The sequence below is a fragment of the Carassius gibelio genome, chromosome B3 (genome assembly GCF_023724105.1).
Source record: "Carassius gibelio isolate Cgi1373 ecotype wild population from Czech Republic chromosome B3, carGib1.2-hapl.c, whole genome shotgun sequence".
NCBI lineage: Eukaryota > Metazoa > Chordata > Actinopteri > Cypriniformes > Cyprinidae > Carassius > Carassius gibelio.
The window spans coordinates 18,950,720-18,967,926 of record NC_068398.1 but is presented as its reverse complement, the minus strand read 5'-3'; the positions used below and the strand labels follow the sequence as shown (position 1 = coordinate 18,967,926).

The window sequence follows — 17,207 nt, the reverse complement described above, 5'->3', positions numbered from 1 at the left end:
AGGAGGAAATGCACATGTCGAAAAGGCTGATGGGAGAAGAGTGGGAGGTGTGGGGCGAACAGAGAGGCGTTTCGAAAGAACAGAAAGAGTATAAATGAATAAATACCAGTCCAGAAAGTGTTCTGTTGCATCAAGACGCTCAGAGCTTACTGTCACGCTGAGGAGGAAAACAGCATGTGAGAAACACAGAACATCTCTTTGCTCTCCTCCCTCATTCACAAGTTCGTCCTCACTGATACACACATATTCTCTCACGATTCTCTCTTCTTCTCCTCACAAATACTTGGATGCATTGGCACACTGACAAACCGGGATCATCCTCAATCGGTCTGTGCCTCTGCATGCAAGTTGTGTGTACGTAACTGTGAGAAGATCACAGATAAGCTTGTTGATGGACAGGAAACACAACACTACAGGTCTATCGGACCAAACATAACAGAAAATAAAAAAACATGTCTCTTAAAAAAACTGCTATCTGTGTTTTGGATCATACTAACTTTATTTTTTTTATTTTTAGCTGACTATGTTCAAAAACATGGGTCTTTGTGACTTATAGTTTATGTTTGGGGTGAATAAGAATTGTATTTATTTATTTATGTATTTTTTGGAAATAAATAAATACTTAAATTCAGCAAGGACAGATCGATTTGATCAAAAGTGACAGACGTTTATAATGTTACAAAATATGTCTTTTTTTTACTCTTTGTTTGACGGAAACCAAAAACAGCCAGATTGAAAGTGTTGCTGTTTGTGTTTTTGTTTAGTTTAGGTTTTTTTTTTTTTTGTCTATTATTGACCCCTCTGTTTCTTTGACTGCTACAAGAGCAACACATCGTCCGAACACACACAAACAAACATAAAAGGAAGACAAAGAAATTGTGGGAGAGAAAATGTGGCAGCAGGACAAAGAGAGAGATATGAGAGAGGGAGGTATACTCACGCAGCAATGGAGAGGCTGGCTGCAGACAGTGGGCTGACCTCTGCTACTTCCTTGGCCGCCTGAAGAGCCATTTTCTGATTGGCTGCTTGCTCTTCCTCCTGTTCATCCTATACGTGGAGAGAAACATGAAGCATATTGGTTCAAATGTGATGCACGCTGGAGCGTAGGAGTGTGAAGGATAAACAGTCTGACAGAGAGAAGGAGAAACGTGCTCATTGAGAGTTCTCCAATTAGTGCCTAGTGAGTTAATGCAACCATCATAAGAACATAATAAAGAAAATTATTTAACTGACACCATTTTTAACTTTTTTATTAGAGATTCAACACTGATTTTTCATCAGAAATGTATTTTATTTAAATAGAATGTTATTTATTTGTTTGTTTGTTTGTTTTTAACCCCTTATCCATAACCCAAAAAATCAGTTTACCTTGGTCAGCTCTTGTGCATTGGCCAGATTGTCCACAGCGATAGCCAAGAACACATTGAGCAAAGTGTCTGTTCACAGAAGGGTTAAGGAACATCATATTAATGCTGCACTGGTGTACGTGCTGATGAATGAAGCGAGACACCATGTAAGCATGCAATACTGTGTGTTTGGATACAGTTGCCGAAGAGTGTAAGAACGATGAAGAAGACTGAAAAGACCATGCCCTTCTTGACTCCTCCCTGAGACTCGATCCCATCATACATCACCATGTTCCAGTCTTCACCCGTCAGGATCTAAGGTGCAGAGAGAAGGTCCATAAATCACAAAGGATGCCATGGAAAACACACAGAATGATTGCACACTGTTCGATGAGCACATTTGCTCACCTGAAACACTGTCATTATTGCTGCAGGAAAAGTATCAAAGTTTGTAGGTGGTGTCCCGGCTTCAAAATTAAACCTGAAGAGAAGACATGGTGGTTATATTGTTGTTACACAGAGTATTTCCATGCCAGGCCTTATTTAGGGTCCGGACTGGGGACCCATGTGTTATTATTTTTATTGTAGTGTTATACTGACTGTCCTCCAAACAGCTGCATGCCCAGCAGAGCAAAGACCACGATGAAGAGGAAAAGGAGGAAGAGTAAACTGATAATGGATTTCATGGAGTTCAACAAAGACACCACCAGGTTCCTCAGAGACGCCCAATACCTGGAAAATGGGAAAGAAGGACATTTAAAATGCTTAGTCCTTCTTAAAACAGCTCGAAGGGAACAAAGAGTGGGTCGGAAAGACAGACAAGGGACTCGAGACGTGAGAGACTCACTTGGTCACTTTGAAGATCCTCAGTAACCTGAGAGCTCGTAACACACTGATCCCAAACGAGGTTCCTGGCTGGATCATAGACCAGAGCACCTCGAAAATGCTGCCACAAATGACCTGTCCCACACACACACACACACACACAAAGACACACACATATATAAAACACACATTTAAAGCTCATCCAATAACGGCAAGCCACAAAACAAAGACCCCTTACCCAACGTCAAACACTAACCCATATCCGTTTCACACAGTTATTAAAACATCCAAAACACTGAAACACTGCTTAAGGAACTGATTTAGTGCAGTGAATTACAAATGATACAAACAACTTCAGTAACTACATCAACATTAAGACCTGAAAGAGCAATGCACGGCTGGTATAATGTTTTGGTTTCCTTCAAATGTTTTTTTGGATTTAGCAAAAGAAGACGGAGGGATGGGGGAAACTCACAATGCAGTCGAAACAGTTGAAGGAGGAGTGAAAATAAGGACTGGTCCCCAGCCCATACATCTTTATACACATCTCTGACATAAAGATCCCCAGGAAGATGAACTCAGCAAAGTCTGGATTGAGGAGAGAGAGAGGGAAACAGATAGAGACAAAGGTCAAAGATACAGAGAAAAGACAGAAAGCCACATTTGAAAACACACATAAATGTAAATGTATTATATGGGCGGAGGGGGCAAATATTTTAAATAAATACTGCACGAACAGTTTTTAAAAGCAAGAAAACAGAGATGTTGTTCAAATAACAGATATGCTGTTTAATATTACAATTAGGAAATTTAATGGTTGTCAAACTAATTTAACATCCACTGTTAATATCATGAAAATGCTATTCAGATCATTTTAAGTGTTCAAAATGTAATACTATTGAGGGTGTTACTCAAAGGGAATGTCTAAAGCGATTTCATGCATTCTGATTTATTTACACTGCTAAAGAATTTGATTATTTTGTGAAACATGACCAAAGTCTTAAAAAAGGAGTCGGACGTATGAGACAGAATTTCTGTGCCAAAGACACTCCTTCAGGGTTTGTATCCAACTTTCTCTTCCCCTTAAAAGAGGGCGCAGCCATTTGTTAATTCTATGGTCTACCTTCCATTTTGCTGCATGATAATGAAAATTTGTGTTTTATCATATTATTTGAATGCATTTCTTAATCATGAACACACTGGTTTGAAGTGCTAACACTCATGACCCTTCAGCTCCAGGAGCTTGATTGTTTTAAGACTGTTTTTTTTTTACAAATCTGACAAAACTAAAGACTCCTCAGAGATATGAAGGATGCAATACTACAGTAAGTACTCAAGATTCATATTGGATTGGCAGAAACTTGGCATAAGTCTGCTTTAATGAACAATAATTAATGGATAAACAGAAAAACAAGAAAATAAACAGAGTAAAATCTTCAGAAAGTAAAATAAGAAACTATAAACAGGAAAATAAAAAAGTAAATGAAAACATCATCTCTCCATGCATCTACATGCAATAATAGAAACTTCACAGGTTCGAGCACATCCGCATAGAAATACATCTTCAAATTTCTGCTGATTTTTCCACACACTACGCACAAAAAAGACAGAGAAGTCTGCACGTTCTGTGTGGGTCTACTGTAATAATGAGAGAACAGACAGATGGAAAGACTTACAGAGGAAGTCGGAGAGCTTTTCAGGCTGGTCGTAGTGCACAGCAGCCACACACAGAGTGTTGAGTCCCACCAGACACAGCACAGACCAGTAGAATGCCTGCGTCTTCACTATGTGCCTGACGAAGAATCGCAGACGACGCTCCTTTTTATGGAAGGAAGAGCCCTCCAGTTTGGAGCTCTTCAGACTGCCCCGTGCAAACGGAGAACCTGACGGTCAGAAAAGAAGCAGTTAAACAGAGAGACAGGGAAACAAAATACAATAGAATTAAATGAAAACTGAAGTTCTATCAGATATGACATCTGAAAAATATGGATATAATTTTGGAATTCAGGTAAATTTATCAAAATGCTTTTTACTCAAAATGTTCTGATAAAATATATTTTGTAAATCTATATATATATATATATATATATATATATATATATATATATATATATATATATATATATAAATTCAAATCAATCTTTTGGAGCACGCTGCAGATAAGTATTTACTTATTAAAGTTCACTAATATCAAGAAAAATATCTCTGTAGCCTTTAAAAGATGTTAACATGGGAGCAGTGTTATTTAGGTGAACAATGCTAAAAAAAATGGCACAAAATAAAAGATGGTACAAGATGGTTATTTAACTAAATTATATATGTGAAATATATATGTGACCCTGAGCCACAAAACCAGTTAAAAGGGTCTTTTTTCTATTTTTATTGAGATGTATACATAATCTGAAAGCTGAATCCACTGATGTATAGTTTGTTAGGATAGAACTGTATTTTTGCTGACGTACAACTATTTGTCAATCTGGAATCTGAGGGTACAAAAAAATCTAAACTTTGAGAAAATTGCCTTTAAAGTTGCCCAAATGAAGTCCTTAACAATGCATATTACTAATCAGAAATGAAGTATTGATATATGTACGATAAACATTTTACAATATATCTTCATGGAACATTGTGTTTACTTAATATCCTAATGCTTTTTGACCCATACAATGTATTGTTGGCTATTGTTAAAAATATACACATACTACTTATGATTGGTTTTGTGGTCCAGGGTCACACACATATTTGAAATATATAAACTCAAATGCACCTATATCTCCATCTCCATCCTCTGCATCCAGCAGGTCTGCTTTATTCTTCTTGATGGTAGGCCTCCTTCGCGTGCCTGTGTTTAACAGACCACAGTCACATACATACAGATTCTGACAAACTTAAATATTAATACATAACTAATAAACAGATGAACAGAAAGAACTAAATGAAACAAATATGAAGTGCAGTGTGTCTATCACATGTCTGCTGTAAGCTACAGACTGACGGCCCATGTAAATGTGCTCATGAACACTACATTAACTGTGCATACGGACCAGAAGTATACAATATCACCCCCTCAGCAAAGCCAACACGCTATTGATCTCTCTCCTCTTTTACAATGGGAAATCAACACCTAGTCCCAGTGAGGGACAAAGAGAGGAGCAGAGGGGGATGAAAAGGAAGGAAGGAAGGAGGAGTTCATGTAAATACCGTCAAAGGGCATCCGGTCATCTGGGTCATTGTCCTCGTCAGCCAAAATCACTTCTTCTGTACAGAATCAAAAAAGATTCCAATCAAACCACTGCAAAAGTCATGGAAATGGGGACAATTTCTAGAGCTTAAAAGAAGCCTCATTTTGAAACATTGTGTACGTTATCAGCACGTTCCAATACTGACTCACAAGTGTAAAGACATCCGTATCAAAAGAGACAAGCTACTATCTGAATTCTTGGCTTTAGCTTCTCTCTGGAGTAATTAAAGGCTCTTTCTATGGCATTTACCTGCTTTGCAGATCCACTCCAGATATCCGTTCAGCTCTCTCTCTATCTGCTGCTGACGCTTCAGCTTAAGAAACTCTCTCCTGTTCTCCACGCGCTCCCTTTCTTTGGCAAACTCACTGTATCACACACACATGCATGCAAACGAATGGAAAAACACAAAGTGCACATACATACTAATTATTTTGGAGATTTTTTGATAGGGAAAAAGATTCATTCCCTCTTCTTAGTTAATTTGCCCGCTTTAGTTAAATTGTGGCCACTTTGTACTAAATTTAAATGAGGGAACTAATTCTATTACACCTATTTATTTTTCTGCAAGTCAAGTGTGGGACTTCATTATAACATGTATATAAGATGTTAAGGCATAATTCTAAGCATTTTAAGTTTTGGAGCTCTTTATTGATTGGGCCTTTTTTAATAAAAAGTAAACTGAAATTCAGGAATTTTATGTACATTTCATGAATTAATGAACTTGTATTAATGTCTGAAACGACAAAAAAATAAAAAAATAAAAAATATGGGATTCAAAATGTAATTTAAATCTAAAAATATATTATTTAGAAATATCTCTGATTATGCACTAGCTCACTAATAAAATAAAATAAAAATGTGACACTGATGTGAACTTATTTGTACAAGAGATCAGATTTTTTTTCCCACTGAAGCACAAGACACGCTCATACAAATTCATACAATTGTTGCCAAATCGTACGTATTTTACGAGCTGCACAATTTGTATGAATTTGTACGAATGACCTATACCTAACCCCGCCCCTAAACCTAACCGTCACTGGGGTTTAGACAAATCATATAAAATCGTACGAGTGAGGTCGTACAAATTCGTACGAATAAGCCACCTCGTAAAATACGTACGAATTGGCCGTGAGATAGCGTTGGGTATACCCAAGATATCTATCACACAAACAATATTTTTTTTTAATCATTACATCTACAAACTGTGTAGTTCACATAAAACCCACAAAACTATCATGAACGCTTTAATGCATTAGCAAATCAAACAATGCACCTTTGAAGACCTGAAAAAAACCCAGCAGAATTTGAGAAGTGCTCACACTGAGAGAGGTTTCTTACCCTGACAGCACACCCAGCACAAGATTGAGCATGAAGAAGGAGCCTATGATGATGAGGGGGATGAAGTACATCCAGTTCCATGCACTCCCTGAAGCATCATTGCTCTGTAACAGCATAAAACAGCCCAGTCAGTACCGTGAGGCACGCATCCAAACATTTTTTCACTCTCCTGCTTTGAGTACGGTTTGTTCATCTGGTTTTCTTTGTGTTTGTCTTGTGTTTTGTTCAGCTCACTTCCATTGGGGTCAAGTATAAAGACATAAGAATGTTTTTTTCATTTTTATTTGGTAATTTTTATAAGGTGACAGGAAATTTGACCCCACTAACAGAGGATGAGAACATCTATGACGGAACCGTGTCAGATCCGAGGACATCACGTAACATGTGACATGCAACCTGAGAATGGCAACCATCTGGCTGGGGCCGCTTCATCTGTGGTACACACAGCTGGGTGCTCGGCACCGCTGCACCCTGTCACTGCAGAAAGGAACTAATGGGCAGCCATCTTGTGTGGCATTGCTCCACTGGCTGCCTCTAGGGAAGAAGCCCAGGCTACAAAAGCCCCGATCCAAACAGCCCACAAGTGCTACTTAGGAAAAGTGGAGATGATTTTACAATATCTGCACATTTTTGGTATGTAGGCATTTCAACGAGACACACTTTTTTTGAAGGAATAGTTCACCCCAAAAAAAAGAAAACTGTGTCATTATTTACTTATATTATGTCGCTCAAAAGCTGTATGACTTTCTCTCTCCCAAAGAACACAAAATATGTTTAGAATAATTTCCAGTCTACTCTCTTAGTAGTGAAAATGGATGGGGAACAAGGATTGTCAAACTAGGCCATATGTCTTGTGCATTATATTCAACAATTATTTAAGTGTTCTGGAGCTTGTGATAGCTGCGTTATGAGAAACAAACTTAATTAAAATTGCTATTCACTCAAAATCTTAGACTTTCATTGAATGTAAAAAGCAGCTTGGACATTGTGCTAAATAGTTCCTCAAAGTTATTATTATTTTTTTTTTTCTCATCTTGTCTTTATTATATTATACAATATTATAGTGTAGAGTTGACAGGAAGCGAAGTGAAGATGGGAGGTAAGATCGGGAAATGTATTTGAGATTGGGGATTCAAACTCTGTACAACCGCAATGCAATAACGCCAAAAAAGATGGAGCACTGCCCACTAGGCTATCAGCATCAACGCTAAATATCCTTTTGCATTGCAAAAAAACAACAACTAAAAGTTCATAAGGATTTGGAACTAGGGCTTGGAAAATAAATCGATGCATCATGAATCGAGAAATGATTCTGCATCGAATCCATCCCCGAATCTCAATGCATTGATTTATCATCGCAGCCCTGTCCGGAACTCATATCCAAAGTAAACTAGCTAATCCTTTAAAGATATTTTAAAATAACCCAGCTGAATCTGCTGAGATCTTTGGATTTTATTTCCGTTTACAGTAATTTGTCAATATTTGTAATATATAAATGGCATTTTGTTGTAGCTATGCTCCACAGTCTTCCTCACTGTCCCTTTTTCTGTTTCCCTTGATCTGCCCCACTTCTTTTTCGTCCGTTCCTTCACTCTCTCTGCATGTCTGAGAGCTCTGAAAGCCCCAGTATGTACTGCAGCTTTTTTGCAATTAAATTTTCATAGGTTTCTTTCTCAGCAGCTGTAAGAATAACATCAGTTGAGAAGGGTCTGTTATATATAGAGCCCCGTTCACTGGAGAGAAACAGGAGGAAGAAAAAAGCTGGGGCAAGTAAAAATCGAGGGTACAGCGAGCCAAGAAGCAAGAGTAATAAAAAGAAAACATGTATAAAAATACAGTAAGACCAAATAAGAGATGATGACATCTGATTGGGCTGTACAGAACTGCAAGCCTTAGTCATACAGAATAACTATCCTCAGACTAATTCTCATTGGCAAGATCTTTTATACAATAAACCTTTAATCCTTCAGGTAAACCTGCTGTTGATTTGTGAGATGGATTGACGTGGCATTGGGATTAAACTGGCCCCTGAGGTAACATCATTAGTTAGTGGAAATCGTGAACATAGCATTGACTTCACTGCCCTATTTTCTGTCGCAGAGGGCGGGTGAACTCACCGGAGTTCAACAGCGCTGTCTGTTCAGAGTGGACAGGCTGGCCACGAGCGATAAGACTATAAATGCACTGCAGCGTCTTTTACTCTATAGGCGAGATTTTGCTTACTGTATGTCTGCGACTGAAAGGTACAGGGGATGTGGATTAGGTGGGGCTGTTGAGTCCCTTAGATTGGATACATTCTGATAATCTGCAAGTCAAAGAATTCACTAATCCTCTACTTGGTGGATTAATCAAAACCATAATAATACAGGATGTCCATGGTAAAAGGTGAGGCCTACCCATTCCAAGCCAATCTGAGACAGTGTTTTTATTTTTTTGCACAAGGACTGCTGTGCTGCTATAAAATATATATTAAATATAAATACTGTCAAACTTCCATTCAGCAAGAATGCATTTTATTGACTCCAATATATGAACTTTCTATTTTTTATCATCTATTTTTAATCACATTGCATCACATTTTCCACAGTATTAAGCAGCACGAGTGTTTTCAACATTGATTGTAATGAAAAACGCTTCTTGAGCAACAAATCAACATATAAGAATGATTTCTGAAAGACCAAGTAATGATGCAGAAGATTCAGCTTTGCCATCACTGTAAAACATTCATATTTAAAATTGCTCACAATTTCACAGATGACCATTTTTATAGTATTTTTGATCAAGTAAATGAACAGTAGTGTGTAGGATGTGTATGTAGCGTGTAAGTATGCATGTATGCATTTTTGGTTTCACACAAGCACTTTAGAACAATCAGAATTGAACATTTCTCTTGAAACATTGTTCGAGGTCAGTTTAAGATTACGTAAAAAAAAAATCCAAAAATGAAATGAGGAAGCTCTATGGCTTTAGTGACACTTTGTAATGCGACTTACGTAGTATAACAGGTCAGTCCAGCCCTCCATGGTGATGCACTGGAAGACTGTGAGCACGGCAAACAGGATGTTGTCAAACTGCGTAATACCATAGTTGGGTCCGATCCAGTACTTTTTACATACTGTTCCATTAGGACAGGTCCGAGCGTTAGTTTCATTTCCGCATGGAAACTCCTCTCGTATCTCATCTATCAGAAAGAAAGGGTGCTTTTTTAATACACAATCAAACTGGTCTATTTGCTATATACAATCTTTGGAGATCATGAATGAAGAAATCCACAAGTGAGAACTAGCACATAAAGGCCTACCAGTGATGATGTCAAAGCAAGTGGTGTGAAATTTGCCCATGTAGAACTCAAGACCGATGATGGCGAACATGAGGATGGCAAAGAAGAGCAGCAGACCGATCTGCAGCAGAGGAATCATAGCCTTCATGATGGATTTAAGCACAACCTGCAAGCCTAGAAGAAAGAGACCAAACATTTTTTCATTGTCGTTGGTTTTAGTTTTTTTTTTTTTTTTTTGCAGCATAAAATTGGACTTCAAAGCTTGGCAGAGGGTATAATGGGCACAAAGGGTAGAATGTAAACTGAGATATAATATACTGCATCAGCTTCATAAAAGCAATCCTTACTCTGCACTGTATTCAAGTCTACTCAGGTCTTGTGATAGTTTCATTTGATGAACCTTACACAATTTAAATGGATAGTTCACCCAAAAAGTAGTTAAATTAAAAACTGTCCTGGCTGTTCCAAGCATTATAATGGCAGTGAATTGCGGTTGAGTTTTTGAAGCAAAATAATGTACTGCACACAGAGTATTGTAAGCTCTGGTGAGAAGTTATGGACACAAAAGTGCAGATGAGAGAGCAAAACAAAACACCAGCCACAAAACATGAACAAACAAGTACAAGATGAGGATTTGTAAATGAAAATGTTGGAGGATTTTGAAATAAGCAAAGAGAAAAGTTTTCCTTTGCTGTAAACAAAACTTGGTTCTTGCGAGACTAGCATCTTCTCAGTAGAGCTTATGCAAGGCTTACATGTTACATCATCCGCTGGATGCCTTTCTCTCATGAACGTCCATTTGATAGTTGGCAAAAGCTAGAGATTAACCCCCTGGAGGCATGTGGGATACGATTTATGTTGGCTTTATTCACTTTTTTGAGCTTCAAGTCCTCAACCACAAAAGTCGTAATAAAGTTTGGAAGAGCCAGGAATTTGATTGTATTCATCTGAAAGAAGAAAGTCATATATACCCAGAATAGCTTGAGGGTGAGTAAATCATGGGGTACTTGGCATTTTTGGGTGAATTATCCCTTTAACCCTTCTCTTTAACCAAGCTCTAATATGACATTCGCAGGTGCATTTTTAAACACATCAAATTGAGCATGTGACATGCCATGTCTCTTCAATAGTTATCACGTGTTCCATGTTCGTAGAGTAAATCTTTTTACACGGCTCTTTAAAAAATGCTGGGTTTCGCATTTGTTTGTACATTCAGCATACACTTATGTCACTTGTAGTTCCTATTCCCTACTCTGAAGGAGGAGCTAAATTAGTTTCCAGAACTAAATACATTCTAGTACTTGTGGTGCAAACATGCCAAAAAATGGGAACTTCTGCCAATAGTTCTAGGAATGATGTAAAGGTTCCTCCAGTAAGACAGCCTCTAATGAGTTTAAACCTAGTGTGATGTATTGTTTTTGCAGATACAGGGTCAATCATTCTTAGGGCTCTATTTTAATGATGGAAGCGCATGGTCTAAAGTGCAGGAGCGCAGGAGCACTCAAGATGTGTCCGAATCCACTTTTGCTAGTTTAACAATGGGAAAACGGTTTGCACGCCCAGACACATGGTCTATATGGGTTGTCCCTATTCTCTTAATGAGTAATGGGTATTTTTTGTGCATAATGTGCAATAAACCAACCAGAGTCTCATCTCCCATCCCCTTTAAAGGCCAGCTGCGTTCGCGCCATGGTGGGTTCGCTTTATACATGGCGGAATGTAATTTTCAATTTAAAAAATGTTTGTGTGCTGCTGCGCATTACTGTGTGTGTAATAAGTAAAGTCTACACACATTTTGCACCTCCTAGGTGCAAATTACTAATGCGCTATTTAAATAACAAATAAAAAATATTGTGCCAAACTTTAGACCAGGTTTGAGTTGGTCAATGGCGCAGTCTATTTTCAGTTTCTCATAATAGCAATGCACCAACAATGCGCCTCTTTTTTTTTTTTGGTCCCACTTTATATTAGGTGGCCTTAACTACTATGTACTTACATAAAAAAATAAGTACAATGTACTTATTGTGTTCATAATGTATTGTAAAACACTTTTGCTGCTATTGAGGTGAGATAGGGGTAAGGTTAGGGAGAGGGTTGGAGGTATGGGTAAGTTTAAGGGGTGGGATAAGGTATAAAGTATGGGTCAACAGTGTAATTATAAATGTAATTACAGGAATTAAATACAGATGGAATTACATGTCGGTTTATTTTTAAATATAAGTACAATGTAAAAACATGTATGTACACAATAAGTACATTGTACTAAATTATTAATTAAAATGTAAGTACATTGTAGTTAAGGCCACTTAATATAAAGTGGGTCCAGTGCATTTGCTTTTTAAACATCGTGGCACAGGATGGGAAAATGAGCACTGTGTTGGGCTGACACTTGCACCATGCCTTGCGCCGGGTATATGATAAGGCCTTTTGTATTCAATAGTCTCTTTTGTCCAATTTCAATTCTCACCTACTATTCATCTTTGATGATAAAGTCCTGCCATGCTTTCTTAATGCAGTCATGATCATTAATTAAGATTTTTGTTCTTAAAACACCCAAAATGTGGCTCTCAAGAATACAGAGGCTCCTGCTAAATGGGCTCCCAAGATTTGCCCTTTCTGGAAGTCTGACAAATCACCAATTTTAACCATGGCTTGTACTAAACACTGATGAATACACCTTATACTACACTGATTTACAAACTAAATAATATGAATATAAATATAAGCAAATAATTTATTTGGTTGTTGTTTTTTTGCTGTAGCCTACACAAATTATATGAACCCTTTTAGTAATGAGCATTCACTATGGTTTATCCAACACCTGTACATAATGCTGTACATGAGTAAACAATGACAATATGTTACATACTGGGAATCCCAGACACCAGTTTGAGGGGTCTCAACACTCGAACAGCACGCAGCGTCCTCAGATCAAGGTCTGTGCCCACTGTGGACAGGATTCTGGAGAGACAAGAAAAATAAAGTTCAGATAAAGTTTAAACTGGGATATTGTGGTAAACAGCAGCCCTTCTACTCATACAGGATTTGCTCTTAGTGACAGATTTTTTGGAATGGGAAAAGCATGTGAAAAAGCAGACTTAAACATTCGCTTAACCAGAGCTTATGTAAACCTATTTGCATCCAGAGACTTAACTAATGCCCATTCTGAACACTGATAAAGTGAAAATCCTAAATGACCACAAAGTTTTAACACTTCCCCTAGTCAGACATCTACTTAACAGTGTGTGAATCTAAGACTATGGACTCCAAGAAAACAAGCAGTAGGCACTAATAGTTTTAGAGAGGATGACACACACTGCCCGTCCCCCAGCAGAGTGAATGTCAGAGGTCCATGCGCAGAGAATAGAGATAAATGTTGATACTGCTGCTTTGTATTCATATGACCTTTATTTGTGCAGGAAAGTCACTGGAAACTGATTCTCTTCAGTGATGACATGCAGAGAAGAACAAAGACGTGAATCCAACTGAATCGACACAGCACCGCTGCTAGAGAAACATGTGACACATGAATTTTGATCAAACATTCGAACCCACAGTTGCAGCAGTAAAATATCAGTTTAAACCCCAAATGTTTCTGGACACAGCGGACAGCCTAAACCGACTTCACCGGGCAGGAAAATGACCCTTGACATATTTAAAACTGCTTTGATATGAGTGTCAGCTAAACAAATATGATGCCTTCAGCTTTGTGTTCAATAGAACAAACTAAAAGCAAAAAAAAAAAAAAAAAAGCAACCACAAAAAAGAAAAGGAAAAAGAAGAGGCTGAAGGAAGACTGGTTATGCAGTTAATATTAATGTAAATTACTGGGGATGGACAGAAATGAGAAAGAAAGGAGGGAGGGAGAGAGAGAGAGAGAAAAGGGGAGGAGGTGAAGAAAGAGAGCCAAAGGGGGTAGGAGAAGGAAGAGGGAACAGAGAAAGGGGAGGAGCTGGATGAGAGTGAGAGGAAGATGCTGACTGGCTGATTTATTCCCATCTCTCCTTTTCTATTTATAGAGCTGCAGCCTGAGAGCCACCACTGTCAGCTGTACCTGACTTATTATACAACACTTTCTCCCCATTCTCTAACACGCTCACACACTTGTGTTTCTATGAGGGTGGGGACATTTCATTGACTTCCATGGTTTTATAATGAGCTAATGACGCTTTTGGTTCGCAACCCTGTTCCTAACCTTCACGCAAACCCTTATATTGTCATTAGGATATTTTTTATGTTTATTAAGCCATGTTCCTTATATATACTGTTGGTAAAACCTATAATTTCATAACAAAAAAATATTGCGTCACTGACTTTAGACTTTAGACCAGGTTTGAGTTGGTCTATGGCGCAATCTATTTTCAGCTCCTTAAAATATCAATGCACCAGCAATGTGCCTGAACACACCTCCTTTTTTAGACCAGCACGCCCATTGGCACACAAATGGGCGCAAATATATTTGCTAACTAAACGATGTGGTGCTGGACGGGAAAATGCGAACTGCACAGGACTGAAACTAGCAAACACACTTGCACTGCGCCTTGCATCGCAAAGCGCCGGATGTTTGATAGAGCCCAGTGTGTACAAATTAACAAACATACATGCACAGATAAAATGACCGGATGGCTCGAGTTTTAATGACTGTAAAAAACAACAACAACAACAACAACAAAAACGATGCAGACACAGAGCCAAACAACACCTCAAATAAAGTAAAATAAACTTTATAATCCAATTGAATGTCAAATATTTCAACTGAGGACCTATTCATAAAAACAAAACAAAACAAAAAACAGCCTAAGCAGTTATAGAGTACATGTTCTAAAACAACTAAACTAAACTAAACGCCTATCTAGAGGCCCCCAGGAAATCTAAATTTAAGACCCCCATTGTAAAGGTACATAAAGTGTCAAAACAATACAGAACAGGCCTAGCAGTTAGTGTACATCTTCTAAAACAACAAAACTAAAACCTGACTCAGAATTAACACACTGTAAAACTGAACAGTGAAATTAATCAAATGAAATTAGTTAATTGCACTCAAATAATAACGAAAGTTCATTGGACTTAATTTAAGTAAGTTCTGTTAACTCAAAAATTTGTTGTAGTGAGGTGAACTTAAAATGATTGTGTTTTCTAGTTCCCAGCATGCTTTGCATCAGAAAACAAGGAAAATAAATTTAGAAATTAAGTGTTATTTTGTGTGTTTTTACACAAGATTAACATAGAGGGACATAAGTTAATACATAAATGTTGTGTTATATTAGATTTTACAAAGGTTTATGTTATGTTGGATTTGTAGTGTTACCGTTGTGGTGAAGAGTAGAGACTGTGGTTAGACTGAGGATGGACAGCAAAAGCCTAATTTTGAGTGTATTTCCCACATTATAGGAGTTGAGAAATAGATAAAATTATGAGTGAATTACTCCCTAATTATAAGTTCAGAAATATAATTATTTAAGATAATTTAAGGCAACCGGAATTTAATTTTTTAAGTTTATGTAAACTTAAAACATTTAAAAACATCACTTAAATGTTTTTGTGTAATCTGTTACAAAATATTTTTTGAGTTCTGTGAACTTATCAGGGTTTACAGTGCAGGATTATACATTAACATTATGTATAAAAATTAACAAACATACATACAGTTAAAGGGTTAGTTCACCCAAAAATGAAAATTAACCCATGTTTTACTTATCATCAAAGCATCCTAGGTGTATATGACTCAGAAAACAAGTCGCCTCTTGGCTTAAAGAAAAAAAAAAATTGTTGTTGTTGTTTTTTTTTGCTGTCTCTCCGCCGTGCTTTCCTGTACGTTTTATTATGTATGCGTACACTTTATTTGATTACTTTTGGACTGTTGAAAAAAAAAAAAAACACCAGCTTACTTCCATTTAAATGCTTCAGAGCAAGGATTTATATATATATACTGTATGTAACTCCGATTGGATTCATCTGAAAGAAGAATGTCATGTACACCTAGGATGCTTTGAGGGTAAGTACAACATGGTCTAATTTTCATTTTAGGGTGAACTAACCCTTTAAAAAATTTTAATTACCATAACAAAAAATGTCAAATAAAAAAACAAGAAGAGGGAGACACAGCCAAACAAGATGTCAAATAAAGTAAAATAAAAATCTAATTTTATGACAAAACAAATTCAGCTGAAGGGCTATTCCTAAAAATAAAATAATAATAATTATTATTATTATTATCATTATCATTATTACTACAACTACTCGGTAGAGGCCCCAGGTAATCTAGATTTAAGACCCCCACTGTAAAGCTACATAAAATGTTCTTTTGACCAGACTTGATGTGCTGAGAGAGATGCCTTGCTGTTTTGAGCTTTGGGGGGTTTAGGAAGGTGAACGGTAGATGTGTGAGCTCCAGTTGAGCTCCCAGAGAACCTGGCAGATTGGGTTTATGGGATAGGAGGACTCACAGGTGTTTACACCACACTGACAGGGGGCAGCCAACTGGGAGGCACCTGCCAATCCATCTCACAACAATCCCAAAACACACACTGTGAGCGTGGGACAATGTGTGTATGGCTGGGAATGAGAAAAAAAAACAGAAGGGAAGCTGCAGTGTTGTTTGTAGCAATGGATGTAAATGTAGGTCAGAGCGGCTACTAGTCAAAGCATGACCATTGGGTTAGCGATACTCTACAGATAGTGTACCAGCAGCAAAGTCAAAAATACATTCAGGTTTTTTATCTGTTTAGAGAGCCGATGAGGATGACTCTCACCATAGACTTCCTCACAATACACCATATCCCCATAGCAACCGGCAATTCCTCATTAAGACAGTTTCTACGGTTACTGGGGCCTTCTCATTCATAACTGTTTCCATGGGAACAAGAGCCATTTCTCATTGATAGAATCTCAGCATCACTGCGCTAACAAGGCCAAAGGAGGGGTTTGATAGGTTTATAAACATACATGCTCTGCAGTCTGTCCAATACATAGTTATTATTTTTTTGAATACAGGCACAGTATACATTATCTCTATATGTACAAGGGGGAAACAAACACTATGAAATATCAACTAAAACATTCCACTGTATTTTATATGGCCATACAGAAATCAGAAATCATGTGCATAAAGCAAACCAGACTCAATCAACTGGCTCCTTAAATAATTCTCATGTTTAAATCTCCTGCCCTGAA

General features: G+C 37.6%; 1 protein-coding gene across 15 annotated transcripts in view; it reads right to left on the bottom strand.

Moving 5' to 3' along the window:
• The window catches only part of cacna1aa (calcium channel, voltage-dependent, P/Q type, alpha 1A subunit, a), a 114,434-nt gene that overhangs the window by 65,354 nt on the left and 31,873 nt on the right, over nucleotides 1–17,207 (bottom strand). For 13 of the 15 annotated variants that reach the window (XM_052550429.1, XM_052550432.1, XM_052550430.1 and 10 more), the window contains exons 4-19: nucleotides 12,904–12,995; nucleotides 10,056–10,208; nucleotides 9,748–9,935; nucleotides 6,755–6,858; nucleotides 5,663–5,778; nucleotides 5,373–5,429; nucleotides 4,939–5,013; nucleotides 3,848–4,054; nucleotides 2,647–2,759; nucleotides 2,194–2,306; nucleotides 1,947–2,078; nucleotides 1,755–1,827; nucleotides 1,544–1,661; nucleotides 1,369–1,436; nucleotides 941–1,047; nucleotides 107–157 (exon numbers count right to left, since the gene is read on the bottom strand). In XM_052550429.1, the coding sequence (XP_052406389.1) occupies nucleotides 107–157; nucleotides 941–1,047; nucleotides 1,369–1,436; nucleotides 1,544–1,661; nucleotides 1,755–1,827; nucleotides 1,947–2,078; nucleotides 2,194–2,306; nucleotides 2,647–2,759; nucleotides 3,848–4,054; nucleotides 4,939–5,013; nucleotides 5,373–5,429; nucleotides 5,663–5,778; nucleotides 6,755–6,858; nucleotides 9,748–9,935; nucleotides 10,056–10,208; nucleotides 12,904–12,995 (1,767 nt within the window). The remainder of the gene's footprint in view (nucleotides 1–106; nucleotides 158–940; nucleotides 1,048–1,368; nucleotides 1,437–1,543; nucleotides 1,662–1,754; nucleotides 1,828–1,946; nucleotides 2,079–2,193; nucleotides 2,307–2,646; nucleotides 2,760–3,847; nucleotides 4,055–4,938; nucleotides 5,014–5,372; nucleotides 5,430–5,662; nucleotides 5,779–6,754; nucleotides 6,859–9,747; nucleotides 9,936–10,055; nucleotides 10,209–12,903; nucleotides 12,996–17,207) is intronic. The other 2 variants (XM_052550433.1, XM_052550428.1) reach the window with 1 other exon arrangement.